The following is a 19898-nucleotide window of genomic DNA, read 5'->3' on the forward strand; positions in this document are numbered from 1 at the left end:
GTTAAGTATGTGGAACCCTTTCAGGCTAGCAATAGTGTGGAAAATTTCACTACTCCTCCGGGGAGAATTTAGAGAAATTGGTTCTGGAACTGCCTGAGCAAGAGCTGTAGCCTTCTAAGGAATAACTTAGGCAATACCATTTCCTTGTCCAGCTGGGAAGAAGCCAGGAGAACAAATATACTGAGCTCACTTTTCTCCTTCCTTATGATCATTTGGTCAGTTTGCTGCCCATTGGCCAAACCCAACTTGAGGCCAGGGGACAAGGACTTTGTAATTACAGGCTCATTAAGGACAGCCTGTGGGGAGCAAAGAACAGGGTGAAGGAGAGTCAAGAATGCATCAGAAGAGGCAAATTCAGAATATCTAGCAGAGTTTTACTACATGTATTTCACAGACAAAGCCACTGAAGCTCAGCCCCAAATCACACATCTTGTAAGTGGCGGTCATAGCTGACCCCAAAGAGGAAGCTCTTACATACTACATCAAACTGTCTCTTCATCAGAATATGGAAGAGGAGTAGGAAGGGCAAACTTTGCAGCTAGGAGACCAGTTAATAGGTTCAAGACCCAGAAGTGTTTAAGTCTGAGGGCTTGATGTGGCAGCAGCAGTGGGGAAAAAGAAGGGAATGGATTAGAAACAGTGGAGTGGAGGCAGAATGGACAGAACTTTGGGCCTCAGTTTATTTTCTGTTTAAAAATAAATAAGAATATTATAGAAGATACAGACTGTCTTAGATCCTTGCCTGAATGAAAGCTCTGTGATGATTCTTCTCTGTAGTGATTGTGGTATGTATTTATTTCATGGAATTAATGTATTTTTGAAAATATTCCCTAAATGCTTCTTTTGGAGATTCAAAGTTGTGACGTTTATTTACTACATTAGCAATGCCCAACTCCAATTTCAAGACAACCAAGATTGTCACCAGGTGTCACAAAGTATCTTTAAAATTATCAAAATAAAGATGTGCATATCTTTTAATAGGCCTCTCCTCAAATAGAATGATGAAAGAAAAGAAAATACTAAAAGCATGGTGAAAATAATTCAGAAAACCTGGGCAGCAACCATAAAATGTAAAAGTATTACAATAATTCAATATGACCCAAAGCTTTTTTTTCTTGAATTTGCTCAATAATCGCTTCATTAATTTGCACTGATTCATAAGGGCATTTATTATTGAAGAAACATAAAAACCTCTTAGTTCATGTTTGAAAGTAGTTGCCTATTTTTATCTCATGGAATGTTTTAAAAATTCACTTCAGTCCGGGCATTTCAGAAGAGCCTTTTATTTCAGTGTTATTTATTACATGCCCTTTAGATTGGCTTTGACCACACCCCAGTTTGAGGTTTCTGAAAACAAAAAACAAAAAACAAACAAACAAAAAACTGTCCTTAGGATTCTGTAAGATAAATAGGCCATTCCCTTTTCACGGTCCCCCTCTCCCAGCAGTTTCCATTTCCCGCTGTTACCCTGCAAGCCATCACAGCCTTCTAGCTTACTGCTCCATTTATGTGTCTACTGCCTTCCACCCTTTCCATTTTAAAACAAAACAAACCAACAGACAAAGCAGATAAGAGTTGTTCTCATTTCAGCAACCAGACCCTAGCTTGAAGTTTCCTGAGCTTTTCTCTGCAGTATTTCCTTATCAATTTTCTCTTTTCTTCACAGGCTTTTTGTCTGATTATCTGGAGGCTCTCTAGACAGCGTCAGTCATTCTCTCTAATGTACTCATGTTTTTGGAACCTTTTTCCAGAACAACCAGCCTGTGTTTTCAGTTCACTTCCCATTCCTGTCTTCGCTGCCATCCATCCCACAACCTTATCCCTTTCAGTCTCCCTCACCAGGCTAGCTGGTCACCATTCTGGACTTTGGATCTGCTGGTCTAGGCTCCCATCCAATGTGAGCCCCACACTTGCCAGGCAACCTGTTCCCAAGTTCCCAGTCTTCTTGGGGAGGTGATAGCACTACCTGCATTTTCCCAGCCACTTACTACAGTATGACCTGGGGTAAATTAGTTTCTCTAGGCATTAGTTTTCTTTCTGTTATATTGGGATACGAATAATCTTACGACACTCTAAGTTGTGTAACCATTAAATGATATAATACATTTAAAACCATTAGAGTACCTAACAGATTATAACTGCTCAATAAATTATCTTGTGCTTTGCCTCTGTGTAATGAGCACTGTACATCCACTGATTTTCATGATTTTGTATTATCTACAATAAGACCAGGTAAGGATATTGCCTCCTCCTACTACTTAAAAAAGAAAGAAAGAAAGAAAAAGAACTCTAGGTGGTTTAGGAAGGAAATGGGAAGAGTTTTCTCATAAGCCTCCCATACAAACACTCATACTAATTTTTTCTTTTAAAAACTAAAGAAATTAACACACTAACAAGAGCATATGTTGTCATTTTAAATATGTATGTATAATAAATTTTATCTTTATAGATTGACTTCTTTCCTATCAAATGCATAGTATTTCTCTGACATAAATCACAGTTAGTCTTACCTTACTTGACATAATTAGGGTTGTAATTATTTCAATAAATATTTTCTCTTTAACACATATAGATACATACTTGTATAATGTTTTGAGTATATATTAATACATGTTTACAAACAAATGCCTTAAAAGTTCTGAATATTATGCCTTGACTTAAAACAGATTCTTATGATGAATTAATGGGTTTTAACTTTAATTTTTGAAAATTGGTAATAAATCAGCATCGTTATGGAAATTCATCAAAATTGCTGATTTAGTCAGGTTTTGAAATTCATTTTTTATATTATGTTGTCATCTAGCATTGGAATAATAACCACAAGTTTCATTAACTGAGAAGCAGAAACTAGAAAATGAGATGTAAACCAGTGAACTGTGAAAATGATGATACATTCACATATACTCTATTGAAAATGATTTTGCATTCTCTGCTAATGCAGATGTGATATGATGGGATTGTTGAGGTGGAATTATTTAAGGGGCTGCTTAAGAATTTAAGCATATATGATATTCATACATTGACTAAAGAAGATTTTAGTGAAAATTATTTTCTTAGAATCACTGAGCATTAGTACTTGAATGAATTAGTACTTAAAGTTAACCTAGTCTGTCCCAGGAGTCAGCAAACTTTTTCTTACAGGGCCAGGTACTAAATATCATAGCCTATGGGTCAGATGGTCTCTGTCAACTATTCAGCTCAGCTGTTTAGTGCATAAGCATCTATAGGCAATATGTGAGTGAATGGATGTAGATGTTTTCCACCAAAATTTAATTACAAAGACAAATGCCTGGCTCTCAGGCCATAGTTTGCTGACCCCAGATCTCAGGCCCCTCATCATACACATAATGAAACCAACACTAGAAAGCTTAAGTCACTTAATCAAGGAGAAATAACAAAATAACAAACCTAGATAGTGCCAGAACCTCTACCAGGCATTTAGTTTTGCCATATGACAAGTCTTCCAATATGCATGCTAATGCTCTAAGAACAACAGCATGTTTATCATTATAGTATTTAGCCAAAGAATTCTAACTAGTTGGTTTTCCACATCTATTAATTTAAAGTTGTTATTTCCCAGAAAACCATATTGTTTTTATTTTCTATGCAAAAAGAGAAAAAACAGAAAAAAATGTAATTCCTATACTGTATATGAAAGTTAATTATTTGAATATTTTCTGTCTTCTTTGGAATGCTTATATTAAAATATTATTTCTGTTATTTAAAAATTATATATATGTGTGTGTGTGTATAGTTTTTTTATTTGTTTGTTTTGTTTTGTTTTGTTTAGATGGAGTTTCACTATTGTTGCCCAGGCTGGAGCAGTGGTGCGATCTCGGCTCACTGCAACTGCACCTCCGGGGTTTAAGTGATTCTCTGTCTCCGCTTCCTGAGTAGCTGGGTTTACAGGCGCCCGCCACCACACTTGGCCAATTTTTTGTATTTTTAGTAGAGATGGGGTTTCATCATGTTGGCCAGGCTGGTCTTGACCTCCTAACCTCAGGTGATCCACCTGCCATGGCCTCCTAAAGTGCTGGGATTACAGGCATGAGCCACTGCGCCTGGCCAAATGAAATATATTTTTTAAAAAATCTGTACCGTTTAGGATATATATAAATTAGGCATAATTTATTGAACTTAAAAAATTCAGGGATAATTAAATAAAATCAAATATTACCTTAACATGTTTCAGTGTCTTCTGGACTTAATTCCTTTTTATTTATGTTCAAAGAATACCCTTATTCAGTAGAAAGACTACTGAATAAATCTAAACATTTTTAAGGGATTTTGGTTTCTTATAAAAAGTAGCACTGTTGAAAGTCTGGACAGAAACCAAAACAAAGATGTTACATACAAAGGAAAGAAAAGGATATTTTAATTGTAATCTTGAAACTACTTTTTCACCTTAAACAACACCATAGGATGGCAAATGTATTTAAAAAACAAACAAACAAAAAACATAGACCTGTCCTCAGGACGCCCAATTTTCTGGAAAGGATACACTTCCTATTAAGTCAAATAAGAGGGAGGGAGTTGGTGGGTACCCACATCTCATAGTGATTATATGAGTAGATTGGGCATTTAAGTCTTTTATTGTTATTGTTACTGTTATTCGCATTGAGGAATGTTCCAATTAAACAATAAAATTAATTTTTGTTTTTATTTTTGTTTTTTGAGACGGAGTTTCGCTCTGTTGCCCAGGCGTGATCTCGGCTCACTGCAACCTCCGCCTCCTGGGTTCAAGTGATTCTCGTGCCTCAGCCTCTCGAGTACCTGGGATTACAGGCGTGTGCCACCATACCCAGCTGATTTGTTATTTTCAATAGACACGGGGTTTCACCATGTTGGCCAGGCTGGTCTTGATCTCCTGCCTTCAGGTGACCCACCTGCCTTGGCTTCCCAAAGTGCAGGGATTACAGGTGTTAACCACTGCACCTGGCCAACAATAAAAATAATTTTAATAAAGGTAGATCATTTATTGTCTATATTTTGAAGATAATATTGTGTCATGGTCAGACTTGCTAGTGTAATAATCCAGCAAGAGATGATATGAGGACCTAAGAAGGAGGAAGAAAAGAGGGAAAATTATAAAGTAAAATCCACTGGGTTTTGTGATTTTGTAAGTGCAGGGAGACTACATCAAAACAAGACTTCCAGCTTTGGTGAATGGATGGATGGTGATGTGTAGCAGTCAGTTGGAGACGCTAGAGGATGTAGTACTGGTTAGAAAATTGGAGACAGGAGAAATGTTCAATTGAGATACCTGTGGGCTATCATGGAAGATCTAAGTGGACATTTTTGATTTAGAAACATGAAGCTTTAGGGGAAGATTGATGCTAGCTATATGTGTTTGGGATCATCAGTATATATAGATAGTAACTTAAGCCATGGGAGTAAATGGAGTCATTCAGGGAAACCTTGTCAAGTAGAGAGAAAAGATTAAAGGCTAGAACACCATAAGAAAATATTTGTTTGTTGGTTGTTTATTGATACATTATAAAAGCAGCAATAGAGTATCTTCAAACAGTGTTACCACATCATAAGATATTTAATATAGTATAAATCCTGTAGGAGGGAGAATACTCCTTTAAAAAATTATATCAAAAATGAGATTCTTGGCCAGTCTTTGGCTGTGGAATGGGAATGAAATCTAAAAGCCTTCACCCCGTGGACTGATTCATGGAATAGAGAAGGCCTCAAGTCTTTCCCTTCCCAGTGTAACTGTCTTATGGTAAAATATTATCCAAGCATTTTATGTCTGTTTGGAGTCAAGTGATAAAGGAACCTTTCTCCTAGAAATATTGATTTTGTGATTAACTAAGAGGAAGACTTTTTTTTTCTGATTAATTTGGGGAGTAAGGTGTGTTGAGAGAGAGGTGTGGGAGTTGCTCTATAATATAATATGAAACCACTGACCAACACAAAGCTTTGGCCCATTTTCTGGAATGACTCTGAAGTAATGAAAGATACTATTTCTATACCGTATTTTTGTTGACTCTGCAAATTCAGCTAGATTTGCTGTTATTAATTTCACTTAGTTAGAAAGGAGTAAGTCAGTGTTGCCAGTTCCTTCTCAATTCTTTAGTCAAAGCAAAGGAATGGGAATGATCATTTCTGAACCTTATCCTAGGTTCAGCAATTTTCTCCATAGAGTTAAAGAGATTGCTTAAATCCCTAGCCAATTTTACCACCTACAAAAAAAAGGATGCACTGGAATTTGAAGGAATAATTAAATGTACATGGAATATAAGTTCTAGTTTACATCTGTGTACAGCTAAAAGAAAAGAACCTTGGCTGTTTTTGGAACTTGAAACAGTTACTAGTAAAGTGCATTTGCTCCTGGACTCTTTTGGTGTATTCTCTGTATTAATTCTGGCTGGAGTTATATTGAGTGCCTGTAGGACATCTAGCACCTATGCCTAGTAAGGAATTACATAGAACCAGATCTGAAGCCCAAAGACAAGTATAAGCTGGAGGTAAAATCTTGGGAGAAATCATCTATGGATGGCAGTTAAAAAACTCAAAATAAGGCCCAGTGACCTATAAAGTGTATATATTTGAGAAAGCACTGGTTTGAGCGTATGTATATATAACCATAGACAAAACCAGCATTTAAGGGGCGAAAAGGGTTAGGTCCCAGAAGGAGACCAAGTCATTCCTGGTTAACTATCCTATATCTGAGAAATAAAGGGAGAAAATGTAGAAGAAAGGGAGTGGTCAGCAGAGTCTAATGCAGCAGAGGCTGTTATGATGAGGCCTGAAGAGTCTCCATTGTTTGGTGCTGAATGGCTGGTCTGCGTAGGGAAAATGTCGGGAGCACTGTCCTGTGATTTATTCTGTGTCCATGCCAGAGGGTAGAACCAGGCTCAGGGTAGCAGCAGATATTATCTATAAGATAACCATCTTATAGAGATGTGAGGAGGAATTTTTTTATTGGATAAGAGGTTAGCTATAAAGCTTCTTAACTCCTCCAGAAATCCAAGATTCTGCTATGCTAGTATCAGGGTAGCTCAACTTTGAATCATTGGCAGTAGGGCTTGAATAGCAGGATTATCCCTTTTACTCTGGGGTCTTTAATTAGTTAGAAATGTCAACACCGTAAAGTTGGATACACTGAATTTTATGCAAGCCATTTTAGGTGCCCATCGGAATTGTACCCCTTCATGAGCACACACTCAGCCAAAGCAGCAACGTGCATATAACCTGCACTTGTCTGGTTAGCACTTTGCTTTTTGTCTTTTAAATCAAACTAAACATTAATATAAGAAGTTTTGATAATAATCCATGAACTGCATCTTTTTTAAAAGGTAGTGTAGCTCTGTTCCTGTAGTGTAACCATAGCAACTGACAAAGAACAGAGAAAGAAAGCTTTCACACATGCTGTGCTAATTAATCCTGTCCTACAGTTTTCTTTCAACTGAAGAATGCAGTTTAATAAATTTTGCATGAGTAAGCATGTTTTGATGCATGAACTGTATAAACATATAGCAATATCTTTACCAAAAATATTTGTTAAAAATGTAGTTATATATATTTATACTTCAAAGTCTCTTTCTCTCCTCTTTTGTTCATTCTTTTCTTTCTCTTTCTTTGCTTCTTTTTGTCTTTCTTTTATTTTTATTTTTTGAGTCATTGTTTTAATGATTTTCTCCCTTCCTGAAAAGTTTTGGGATTTTCTTATCCTATTAACCAAACAGACATTTTTAGGGTAAAAATTTTTTGTTCATCAATATAGAGGACACTTTCTACAATAAATTGTTTTAATTGACTAACTGTATTCAAATGAGATGAGAGAATTTTTCTCAAGCAATGTAGAATAATGTATCTTAAAAATATAATAACATTCTTCACTCTGACACATTTACATGCAAACCATTTTAAGAGACTGAGTCTTAAGCTTTGGAAAGTTAGATATTGAAAGTTATTTTTACTGTTATTTTGGGAAGTTATATGGCTCATCTGAATAAAATTGGAGTAGTCTTTGGCCTAAACATGTGGGAAAAAAGACAGTAATGTAGATAAAGCACTTTTTTCTATTTGTAGTTTCCAAAAATATTTAACCAGTCTAGCAAACTCATATTCAGAGTGAGCATAGTTGATCTGAAATTACATGTGGTTATTTTGATTTATACTACTTCTAGATTATTTTGAGGTCTTATTTTCCCCTTTACAACTGGGAACATCACAGATTTTTTATAACTAGCCTGGTCTGAGCTGTCAATGAAAATCTTCAATTTTTTTTTCATTCTCTCATCCTTCTGGCTTAGCTTTCTGACAACAGGGCCTCAGGAAAACCAAGAGAATCAAGCTGGAATGTTTGTAGCATCCCATTTGACTTGACAACAGCATATGGAACAAGTCAGAACCTATTTCAGGACTTGTGCCTGGCTCTTTAGTCTCCATATGGAACCATAGGCATTTGAGGAACCAACCCTTTTGATGGGGTTACCAAGTTCTGGAGACACTTTATCATCTTGATTGTCCTATCTATTGTTCAATTTTGCCTGAATTAATGTAGGATAAAACCTTGCAGAGGAAAGAAGGAAGAGGTTGTTATAGAAATCTATTATCAAAAATAATTACTCCATTCATGTGGAGAAAAATTGGGGACCATGAATGTGTAAGTATGTCTGTGTGTTATAATCTGTACATTTTAATATGGAATACTTGTAAATATCAACCAATTTATAGTATACCATTGCATTATTATTAAAACTGGTAGAAAAAAATTAGGGCACTGTAACCATGGCTGAATTAATTAGAAATTCTTTGTCTTACCAGCTGTCTTATTAACTTTAAAATTTACATATGATACTGAAAATGGAATGCTACATTTAATAAATAAGAAAAAGCCATTTCCTTACTACATAAAAATTTTTAAATAGAACATTAAAATGAATATGTTATGGTAGGTTCACTGTAAAAATGTTTTAAGTGCTATAAACATAACAGTAAATAATACTTTATACTTGTCACTAATGAATACAGCTAGATAGAAAGCTGTCACACAGGTTTTTTTCTTTTAAAAAATGACATCTATAGATTTTGTGATTTTTAAAATAATTGCACATTCATTCCACAAATCTTGGGAGAACACTCAGAAAAACTTACTAAAAAATAAAGATAATCCCATATTCCAGAGGTAACCACTGAAGACATTTAAATGTATTTTCTGCCAAACTTTTTTCTTTTTTTTTTTAGAGGGAAAAAAAAACAGACCTACAAATATTTTTTCTGTGCATGAGTATTTATGGTTATGAGGTCAAATTACGTATACCTTTTCACTTAACATCTTCCCAGTTTAAAAAAATTCTTAGAGGACATTTTAATTTATCATATATAATCTCATCAATGTATGTACCAGATTTGACTATTCCTTTATAGTTATTTATTTAGATGTTTTTTCAAAAGAGCTTCTGCAATAAGCATTTCCTAGTGAGTATTTGACAGAACACTGAAACCACAAGAAATTTTAGGACAATTCTTTGAGAAAAGTATTATACTCTCCTCTTGCAGATTCACAATACGCATTAGAACAATTAAGAAAACTGAGAAGTTTCGCAATTTAAGGATTCTTTAAGTTTCTAAATCTGTTTTTTCTCAGTTATTTGACCAAGGAACCCTTTCTCACAATACTTATAAATCTGAAAAATTCAAGAGACTTCTAAGCTCCTGTGTTATGATAGTTTGTGAATTATTTGTTTACTCTGCTGATATTTTATTAGATTCATGACATCAGTGCTTTATTAGGAAATAGAAATGTTTTAATGGTTATTAGTGTGTGTTAAAAACAGAAACCACAATATGCTTTCCCCAGTTTTCTATTAACCTTGATACTGCACTCCTGATTCTGTATTAAAAGGTCAGGTTTGACCTTTAAGAATGTGAACGTTCAAATTTAAATTCCCTTGTTTTGCTAATGCCTGTTAAACTTCTTTATGTTTCATGTAACCCACAGGTCTTGCAAGAGCAAAATCCGTCCCTAGCCACACATACTCCAACGAAGTGGTTACCTTGTGGTACAGACCTCCAGATGTCCTTCTAGGCTCAACAGAATATTCCACCTGCCTTGACATGTGGTGAGAAATGGAAGCTTTACTCTAGCTAATCTATCTGTAGTGCTTGGTCTGGGTCAAGCCTAGACAAACATCCTAACAGTTTGAATGAAGATTAATGGTGCAGGAGTGTTTGCCTGCATGTGGCCATGCTGCTGGATGTTTTAAAACATGATTGGGAATGTTCTCTAATTAGAGTCTCCTTTGCAGATGCTGTGTGGTAATGGTTCTTGATGGACAGGGGCAGAGACATTTTTCTAACTGTCAGTATCATGATTTTTCTCTCCCTAAGAGTCTTAATTTGTGGCTGTATCTTATAACAAGGGAAGTATGTATCTCCAGACGGCAACAGGATTGGAGTAGCAGGGAGTATGTTTAAATTTGCAACAAAGCTCTGATGAGCGGTCTGAAAATTTTGGTGTAACTGTTAGGCACCAGTTTGACTCACAGTATGTACTTGAAAACTTCTGACACTAGTTATCCAAAATGAAATAAAATGACTACTTTTAAAAAATATTATATGTTTAATTTTAGGTCTCACTTTCACAAATGCTTTAGCAAAGCTTAAAAATCTATTTTATGAGGTCCAATGACTGTCAAGATTTAATTCATAATTAGCATTAATGATAAACTATGCTGAGTTCCCAATTAAGTGTGATCCAAATCAAACAATCAAATAAGGGAATAATCTAATTTTTGGCATGAAGGACGGACTGTTGAACATGTCTTTTATTAATAGAATAATTTCTTTTCAGACTCACAGTTGTGTCCAAAGTAAAACAATTTACATAGCACATGGCTATTTTTTTATTTTTATTTATTTATTTATTATTATTATACTTTAAGTTTTAGGGTACATGTGCACAATGTGAAGGTTAGTTACATATGTATACGTGTGCCATGCTGGTGCGCTGCACCCACTAACTCTTCATCTAGCATTAGGTATATCTCCCAATGCTGTCCCTCCCCCCTCCCCCCAACCCACAACAGTCCCCAGAGTGTGATGTTCCCCTTCCTGCGTCCATGTGTTCTCATTGTTCAATTCCCACCTATGAGTGAGAATATGTGGTGTTTGGTTTTTTGTTCTTGTGATAGTTTACTGAGAATGATGATTTCCAATTTCATCCATGTCCCTACAAAGGACATGAACTCATCATTTTTTATGGCTGCATAGTATTCCATGGTGTATATGTGCCACATTTTCTTAATCCAGTCTATCATTGTTGGACATTTGGGTTGGTTCCAAGTCTTTGCTATTGTGAATAATGCCGCAATAAACATACGTGTGCACGTGTCTTTATAGCAGCATGATTTATAGTCCTTTGGGTATATACCCAGTAATGGGATGGCTGGGTCAAATGGTATTTCTAGTTCTAGATCCCTGAGGAATCGCCACACTGACTTCCACAATGGTTGAACTAGTTTACAGTCCCACCAACAGTGTAAAAGTGTTCCTATTTCTCCACATCCTCTCCAGCACCTGTTGTTTCCTGACTTTTTAATGATTGCCATTCTAACTGGTGTGAGATGGTATCTCATTGTTGGAAGTTCTGGCCAGGGCAATTAGGCAGGAGAAGGAAATAAAGGGTATTCAATTAGGAAAAGAGGAAGTCAAATTGTCCCTGTTTGCAGACGACATGATTATATATCTAGAAAACCCCATTGTCTCAGCCCAAAATCTCCTTAAGCTGATAAGCAACTTCAGCAAAGTCTCAGGATACAAAATCAATGTACAAAAATCACAAGCATTCTTATACACCAACAACAGACAAACAGAGAGCCAAATCATGAGTGAACTCCCATTCACAATTGCTTCAGAGAGAATAAAATACCTAGGAATCCAACTTACAAGGGATGTGAAGGACCTCTTCAAGGAGAACTACAAACCACTGTTTGAGGAAATAAAAGAGGATACAAACAAACGGAAGAACATTCCATGCTCATGGGTAGGAAGAATCAATATCGTGAAAATGGCCATACTGCCCAAGGTAATTTACAGATTCAATGCCATCCCCATCAAGCTACCAATGACTTTCTTCACAGAATTGGAAAAAACTACTTTAAAGTTCATATGGAACCAAAAAAGAGCCCGCATCGCCAAGTCAATCCTAAGCCAAAAGAACAAAGCTGGAGGCATCGCACATGGCTGTTTTATAATAGGAGTCATTTTCCCTGAATGATTATGCCCCCATATGTAGAATTCCACTGTGTATTCATATAATTTTATGACCTCAGTAAAACTGCAGTATGTGTTGTTTATCTTACTGTTGTATACTTACTTACTTCAGTGCTCTACCCCCCGTAATCTTGGCTTTTCATAAATTGGCCTGTGATGAGGCCTGGCTTCTTTCCTGATGTTTTTGATCCAAAAACGTTATGGTGAGAAAACAATCAAGTTTCTCATGATCTAGGGCACAGTGCAGATTTTTTTATGTTCTAGCAGCCCTCCCTAGGAATGAGATTTAGGGATTTGTAAAGCCACTGAGGATACCTGCAACATTTTGTGTACATGAGAACGTATTTATTTTTATTGAAGTGTAGCTCTAAAGCTTTCTAGTAGAGCTACAAGAAAATCAGGTAATCATACAGATCTGTTGTCATAAATTTTGCAACATCTTGTAATAAATCTAATACCATTTTAATGATATTCTAAAACACTGAGACTAAAGATGATCATCTGTCATTAAGGGGCTGAGCTAATCTATTTTGTCACACTTCCTGGCTTTTTTGGGGGGATGGTTGTTTACACAGTTAGATCTTTTTTTCCCAACACAGGGATTTGGGTAAAACAGATATTTAGATAATTAGTGTAATGGCAGAAAAAGTTGAAAATAAAGGCCAATGAATGCATCAGGATATTAGTTACTTTCTCATCCCTTTCCTACTTCCTGACTTATAGTTGGCTCTGCAGATATTCATTACTTAAGATTCTTGTGTTATGGGGCTTTTTCTCTATTTTTTGAGTATGGAAATTCTAGGTTGTCTTTCAATGAGGTCAGTTAGGGACTCTGCTAATAAAACATTGGTTGGAAACATCTGTGGCTTGGAGCCAGTTTTTGTCTTAGTTGCTTGGCAGTTCAGTTAAGATTCTACCCTCAGAACATTTTTTACATACTAGTGGCTAATTTTTCCGAAAACTTTAAAAGCACCAAGAACCAAATGGACTGTGACATAATATGTGTGTTTCTGAGGTGTAGCTCAGTATTTGATTTCCAGCATGTGCTACTTTTTCTTGCCCGTGTGTCACGTTTTCTTCCTCGTGTGTGTGTGTTCATTCTCTCAAGGAAGATAGCTTGGACACTTTCTGCCAATTTGCTTTGAACAGAGACATAATGGAAGCACAAGAAGAATAAGTGGAAAGGAGGAAAACTGATAGAAAATAGTAGACCCCAAATGCCCTTTTGTCTACGTGCCAAGATTATTCATTGCCAGAACCAAGTAGCAAATGTGTTATGTCTGAACAGCTTCCCATGCTTACTGGCTCTTCACTTCCAAGCCTTAAAATCTATGTTATGTCTATGGTACACCTGCCTGTCTGAATCTGATTTCAAGCCATTTTCTAAAAGCTATCTTGTTATTATCCTATAAGTCAAATAAAATGTGTTTTTCCAGTTAGGGAGAAGTTCACAGGCACTGATTTTTGCATAATCAATGACATTGATGCTGGGTATTGAGAGAACTAGAAATGGGACTATAATTGAGTCATGGCTCAGCTGCAGCAAAGAGAAGTGCAAATATTAACCCATGGAGAATAGCAGGGAGGCAGGTGGCAGTAGTTTCAGGCTTTCTTACAGTTCATTTATCAGCATGGGGCAGTAAGGTAGTAACTAAAAACTAATGATCCCTATACAGTGTTACATTTTCCAGTTTTCTGTTTAAATAGCCACAGGAAATAAAAATATGAATGAAGACACATATGCATTATCATTTGTCAGCAAGTGATGGAAATCAGAGCTGGCCGTGTTACGATTTCCTCCTCCAGGTCTCCAACACTTGCAATGAACAAACAACCCTGTGTGATTTGGGAACTCATCAAGATAGATAGTTTTTGATACTTTTATGAAAATAGATAGTTTTTTATTGTTTTATCTCCCTCTGTAAAGGAAATTTTAAGCAGAGGAATCAAATTGAACATTTCCTTTGTATAACTTCTCTTAATTTTTGGATTTATAACTCTGTGAAAGTCAAGGCATAGGAAATCATTGCTAAGCTTCTAAACCAAAAAGGCTTACTAAGTTTTGAAAGCCACATTAAGAGAAGTGCAGATGTAGCAAGCAGCTTATCTATGTAGTTCTTCCCTTGCTAGGAAGCTCTGCTCAAGCTGTTGAGGTCATTGTTCCAAATAAGCTTTATATTCCTCTATAGAGGAATATAAATTTTTAAAATAGGGTTAATTTTTAAAATAGGGTGACTAAGTCACCTGCAGCAAATAAATGATTATCTCATCAAGACCACAGTGCTTTGGGGGTGGGTAAAATATATAGTAGCACTACCCTGAGGTATCAACTACAGTACTCCCCAACACCCCAACAGTGTATGAAGAATGATAGCATGCCAGTCTCTTCCTTTCATCATCTTTTAAAAAGCTAATTAACATATTAACTATGCTTGTCAAAATGTGGGGCAAATCATTTATAAATAAGCCTGTCAAATGTAATGAGATTGCATATTAAATCATCCGTTTCTCTATTACATCTCTGATTTAAGATTAAAATTAATTTATTTAACATTGTAGCAGCTGGGTGGTTAGAAAAAATTTCCATACCACTCTTGATATATAGAAAAATGTCCACATCAAAATTGATTTTGCATATGTTAGAAAAGAAATTGCCTGTTTATTAAGTATTGAAAGGCCATTTAGCATTGCTTTTTTATTAAATAAGCCTAATCACCATACATATTGGCAATGTACAAAGTTCTGCCATCATCTTTAATGATCTTTCTTGAGCCAAGGAAATGTATATAATAAAATAATGTTTCTTAGGATTTAGGTTTATTTGCTAATATTTTAAGGTAGAGAATCACAAATTAGCCCTACCATAGCCCCTACTTTGAAAATAAATTTGTTCTATATGAGGTCTTGTGGTTTGATTTGAGACTTGAGTAATAATAATAGTAACAGCAATAGGTACTTCTATTGAACACAAACTGTATTCTGAGACCTGTTATGCATTTTAATTACTTACCTATTTTACCATGATACAGTGAAAGAAAACCAAACCCAGAGATACTAAATAATATGGGTAAGGTCTTGCAGTTAGTAAATACAGCACTCATTCAAACTCAGAGATAACCTATTCCAAGCCCTTTCTTTTTACAAGACACTACATAATCTCTTAAGATGATTTATTTAAAATTTGGTCTTTATTTTACCACTAGAGCAACTCCAAAACACAAATACAGCAAAACATATATTTTATAATTTAGGTTATACTCTGAGTCATGTCCTTTGCATAACTAAAATATAGTGGGTGTCTTTCACTCTCACCCAACAGTCTGTGGACTGTTTTTCTCTCCTGACATTGTTTTAAGACATTTTACTATACAGTTTTATGCAAGGAAGAGTTTTTTTTAAAAAAATAAACCAAGGAATCACTGGATTGAATACATTTTCACAGGACTAGTACTTATGCTGGCATGTATTAATATTTTCCCAATTCCTAGCCATTACTCATTTATTACTTTTGCTAAAATGAATGAGTTCATTTTAAACCAAAGGATAGTAAGAATGAGAATTTGAGTTGATGAGTTATGTTGAATCATCTATCTGTCAGCACTGTTTGTACTATTTCTAATTAATCAGGTCATAAGACCAAGGAACATATGAATTAGTTACTGTCAAATGTAACACCTCTTTAAGAGTTCTTGAGAACTGCTCAAATAATGCATGATCCAAGTGACTTGTTGGTGTAGCCACCGAAATGCAATGCAACATAACAAAAGAACTGGGGACAGTCAGAAGGGCATCCAGGAGATTGAAGCTGATCTCATGGTGGCAGCCGTGGTTTCTAAGCCCACTCTCACTACGGAAGTCCCTTAAAATTAGGATGACCCTGTATTTTATTATTATACCAGGACACCATTGAGAGTTAATAATTCTGCCAGAATAATAGGTGTAAAACAGAGATAATTGTGACATGTGGTCACCTTTCTCATAATGCACTAGAGCAATAATTTACTAAATACTACTAATCAGAATAGACTTAACACATTTGAGTGTTTAATTCACACTAAGGACTACTGATTACAAACTCAAATTCCTTGTTACAAACTTAATGTTACATTGCCTAATACAAATTATCTCTGTAAGTACAGTTCTCTCATATTAGGTTATTGTGGCATTTTAGAGTGGCTACTAAAGTGCCGAATTTAGTGATAGCTTTGGCATGCTGAAAGGAAGCACCTCTATTTTTATGTCAAAAATCTAGTGTGGGGCTGGGCATGGTGGCTCACAACTGTAATACCAGCACTTTGGGAGGCCGAGGCGGGTGGATCACCTGAGGGCAGGAGTTCAAGACCAGTCCCATCAACATGGTGAAACTGCATCTCTACTAAAAATACAAAATTAGCTGGGCATGGTGGCACATGCATGTAACCCCAGCTACTTGGGAGACTGAGACAGGAGAATCTCTTGAACCTGGGAGGCAGAGGTTACAGTGAGTTGAGATCGCACCGTCGCACTCCAGCCTGGGTGACAGAGTGAGACTCCGTCTCAAAAAGAAAAAAAAAAGTCTAGTGTGGTTATAGTTTTTATATTCCATTGTTGTTTATCGGTGTGTATGTTTGTGAGAGAGAGTATATGTGTGTTTTCAGTGCATATGTTTGGTCATTTATTGGCAATAAATTAGCTGAATGATAATATGTAAAATGAGGCATTGTTCACTACCAAATATTTTTAAGAACAAATAAAAATTTCCCCATTTTAAATCAATGTTTGCAAAATAATTGGCTATCCACAAACTGGTTTTGGGGTGATTTTTTAAACAGCCAATCACAGAGACTCAGTTTCATGACATTATTGTAACCCTTGGTGCATTCAGCTGCCTCACTGGTTTGTGAGAATAACAAGAGATGGTTACATGTAAAATTTTTTAAGAAATATAAAACTCCCCAAATGTTGAGAACAGTGTTCTTATCAACTCTTAGAATGTCAATCAGCCAAGCTAAATATACTGCATTTCTATTGGGGTACAGCATCCAAGGGTGCTATGGGATATATAAAAGCTACTCTATTTGGTTTTAGGGAAATTAACATACTGCCTGTGTCTTGAGAATCAAAAATAATTTTTGGCCCAGGATATTCTCATCTTAAGAGAGTGTGTGTGTGTGTGTGTGTGTGTGTGTGTGTGTGTGTGTGTGTTTTAATTTAGAAATATATAGGCAGGAGTGTTGGCTTACACCTGTAATCCCAGCACTTTGGGGGCCAAGGTGGGAGGATGGCATGAGGCTAGGCGTTTGAGACCAGCCTGGGCAAAATGCTGAGATCCCATCTCAGCAAAGTATAAAAGTTCAGTTACCATGGCAGAGTGTGCCTATAGTCCCACAGGAGGCTGATGTGGGAAGACAGCTTGAGCCCCAGATTCAAGGCTGCAGTGAGCTATGATCACACCATTGCACTCCAGCCTGGCCCCAAGAGTGAGACCTACAAAAATAAAAAATTGAAAAAAAATAGAAGTACATAAACTAGTATTCAAATTTTAGAGAACATTGGATGTGCACTGGTGCTTTCGTGTTGTAAGTTGTGTATTTATTCATGTAGAAATCATTTCTCTGAACATTATCAACCTAAATAACAAAAACGGAAAGGGAGACTCTCTAAAAGAAAATGATGTTTATTCAGAAACAGGCATTGCGGTGGGAATATATGTGCCATAATAAATTATGTGCGTATTGAGGGAGGTGAAGGAAGACAAAGGTTTTTTTTTTTCTTTTTTCTTTCTTTCTTTCTTTTTTTTTTGAGACGGAGTCTTACTCGGTCACCCAGACTGTAGTGCAATGGCGCGATCTCAGCTCACTGCAACCTTCGTCTCCTGGGTTTAAGAGATTCTCCTGCCTCAGCCTCCTGACTAGCCGGGATTACAGGTGCCCACTACCACGCCTGGCTAATTTTTGTATTTTTAGTAGAGATGGGGTTTCACCACGTTGGTCAGGCTGGTCTCGAACTCCTGACCTCGAGATCCACCTGCCTCGGTCTCCCAAAGTGCTGGGATTACAGGCGTGAGCCACTGTGCCTGGCCGACAAAGGTTTTTAAAGGAAAATTAGAAGAATTACATAATTGTTTTATGATAATTATCCTTGACTACAAAGATCAGTAACAAGCGTCATGGCAGTCTGACATTGGGCAGGCAGATGTCTTCATAGAAGTATGTTTTGTGTATAAGGTTGCAGTGGCCTTTGTGCAAGGCTGTGTTTTTTGCAGCCTTTTATAATAGTTTTCATATATGAGAACCCTTCCTTCGTGGCCTTCCCCAGCTCTGTTTGTCAGGGGTTTTAACACAAGTGACTCCATTTTGATTGTAATAACTTTGACAAAATGTAACTAGCAGTGTTTTGCTTTATAAAGGAGAGTCATTGTTATAGTAGAAAACATATTGAAAACCTCAGTCAGCTTCCCTCTGCCACTTCTTAGCTGGGTGACTTTAGTTGAACAAGTTCCTTAGCTACTCCTAGCTTCAGTTTCCGAACCAGAAAACTGTAACAATAAAACCTATTTTAAGTATAACCTATAACTAACATACCACAGCAATAACAATAGAAAAACAGTGATCTTCTGCCTCATCCATACCCACCCTTTAATCCTATTTACCAGAAGCAACTACTTTTAACTGTTTGTTTTTAATTATTTTTTATTTATTTTTACTTTTAACTCTTTTAGACATGGTATTTTACTTCTGTCTTAAATTGCTTATATTGCTATTCATTGGTTTACTATTTTCGACACTATCTACTAAGTAGGTATTATGGTAGATGAGGATTTAACTTGCTTCTGTCAACCTTACTTCATTATCCTAATTTAGAATCTATATCATGTCTTAGAACATTAATATATAAATATTATTCATGCTTAAAGTCAGGTAGTATTTATGATGATATATTTTCTTGTATAACCTTTTGCTTTTCCTGGACTTAATAACTGTCTGTGATTCTTATTAGTTGTCTTTGCTCTTATGACTAATTATAATTGTGAAGAATTTATCAATTACCTATGAAAACATATTTTTCAAATTCTCAAACACAACAGCAAATCTATCAGTTCCATTTACTTTTTTTACGTCTCCTTTCCTCAGCCATGTTCTTGAAACTTTCCTCTCTCGGCTTTCTGATTTCTTGGCTTGGCACAATGTAGCATTTCTTATCTCAGACTTCATTTGCTCCCCACTCATCCCCATCCCCACTTTGTCTCTGCATGGTGTTGTAGGTCCTAAGATGGTTATTCTCTGTTCTCTTCCTAATCTGTTCCCCACCCTCTTCTGTCCTGCCCTGTGTCTTACTTCGCTGACCCCTAGGGAATTGCATCCTCTCAGGTGCCATCACTCACTGGTTTCCAGCTGGGTTCAGGCAAAAACAAGTGAGAGGAGAGAGTGACTGTATATTTTTCCCTAATTCTTCCGCATGTTAGACCATGTTTCTGGAAATGACTAACTACAACTTCTTTGGGGAAGCTTCTCTCCCATAGCACTAGTTGTCAGTAGACACTAATAACACTTAGGTCTTAGTTGGAGAGGGAGTCATGGCTTCCTGCTATTGCTAGAATCTGAGTATTTCTGTATGTCTTATTGGTTCCCTTATAGCTCTATTCGTAGTCACTTCTGGGTTGGATCCATTTTCCTTCTGGAGTGTCA

General features: G+C 36.3%; 1 protein-coding gene across 17 annotated transcripts in view; it reads left to right on the forward strand.

The window, feature by feature from the left end:
* CDK14 (cyclin dependent kinase 14) overlaps nt 1-19898 on the forward strand; it is a 640904-nt gene that overhangs the window by 381003 nt on the left and 240003 nt on the right. For all 17 annotated transcript variants that reach the window (XM_016957727.3, XM_054655946.1, XM_016957722.4 and 14 more), the window contains one exon: nt 9959-10079. In XM_016957727.3, coding sequence (XP_016813216.1) covers nt 9959-10079 — 121 coding nt within the window. The remainder of the gene's footprint in view (nt 1-9958; nt 10080-19898) is intronic.

This window comes from Pan troglodytes, chromosome 6 (genome assembly GCF_028858775.2).
Source record: "Pan troglodytes isolate AG18354 chromosome 6, NHGRI_mPanTro3-v2.0_pri, whole genome shotgun sequence".
NCBI classification, from domain to species: domain Eukaryota; kingdom Metazoa; phylum Chordata; class Mammalia; order Primates; family Hominidae; genus Pan; species Pan troglodytes.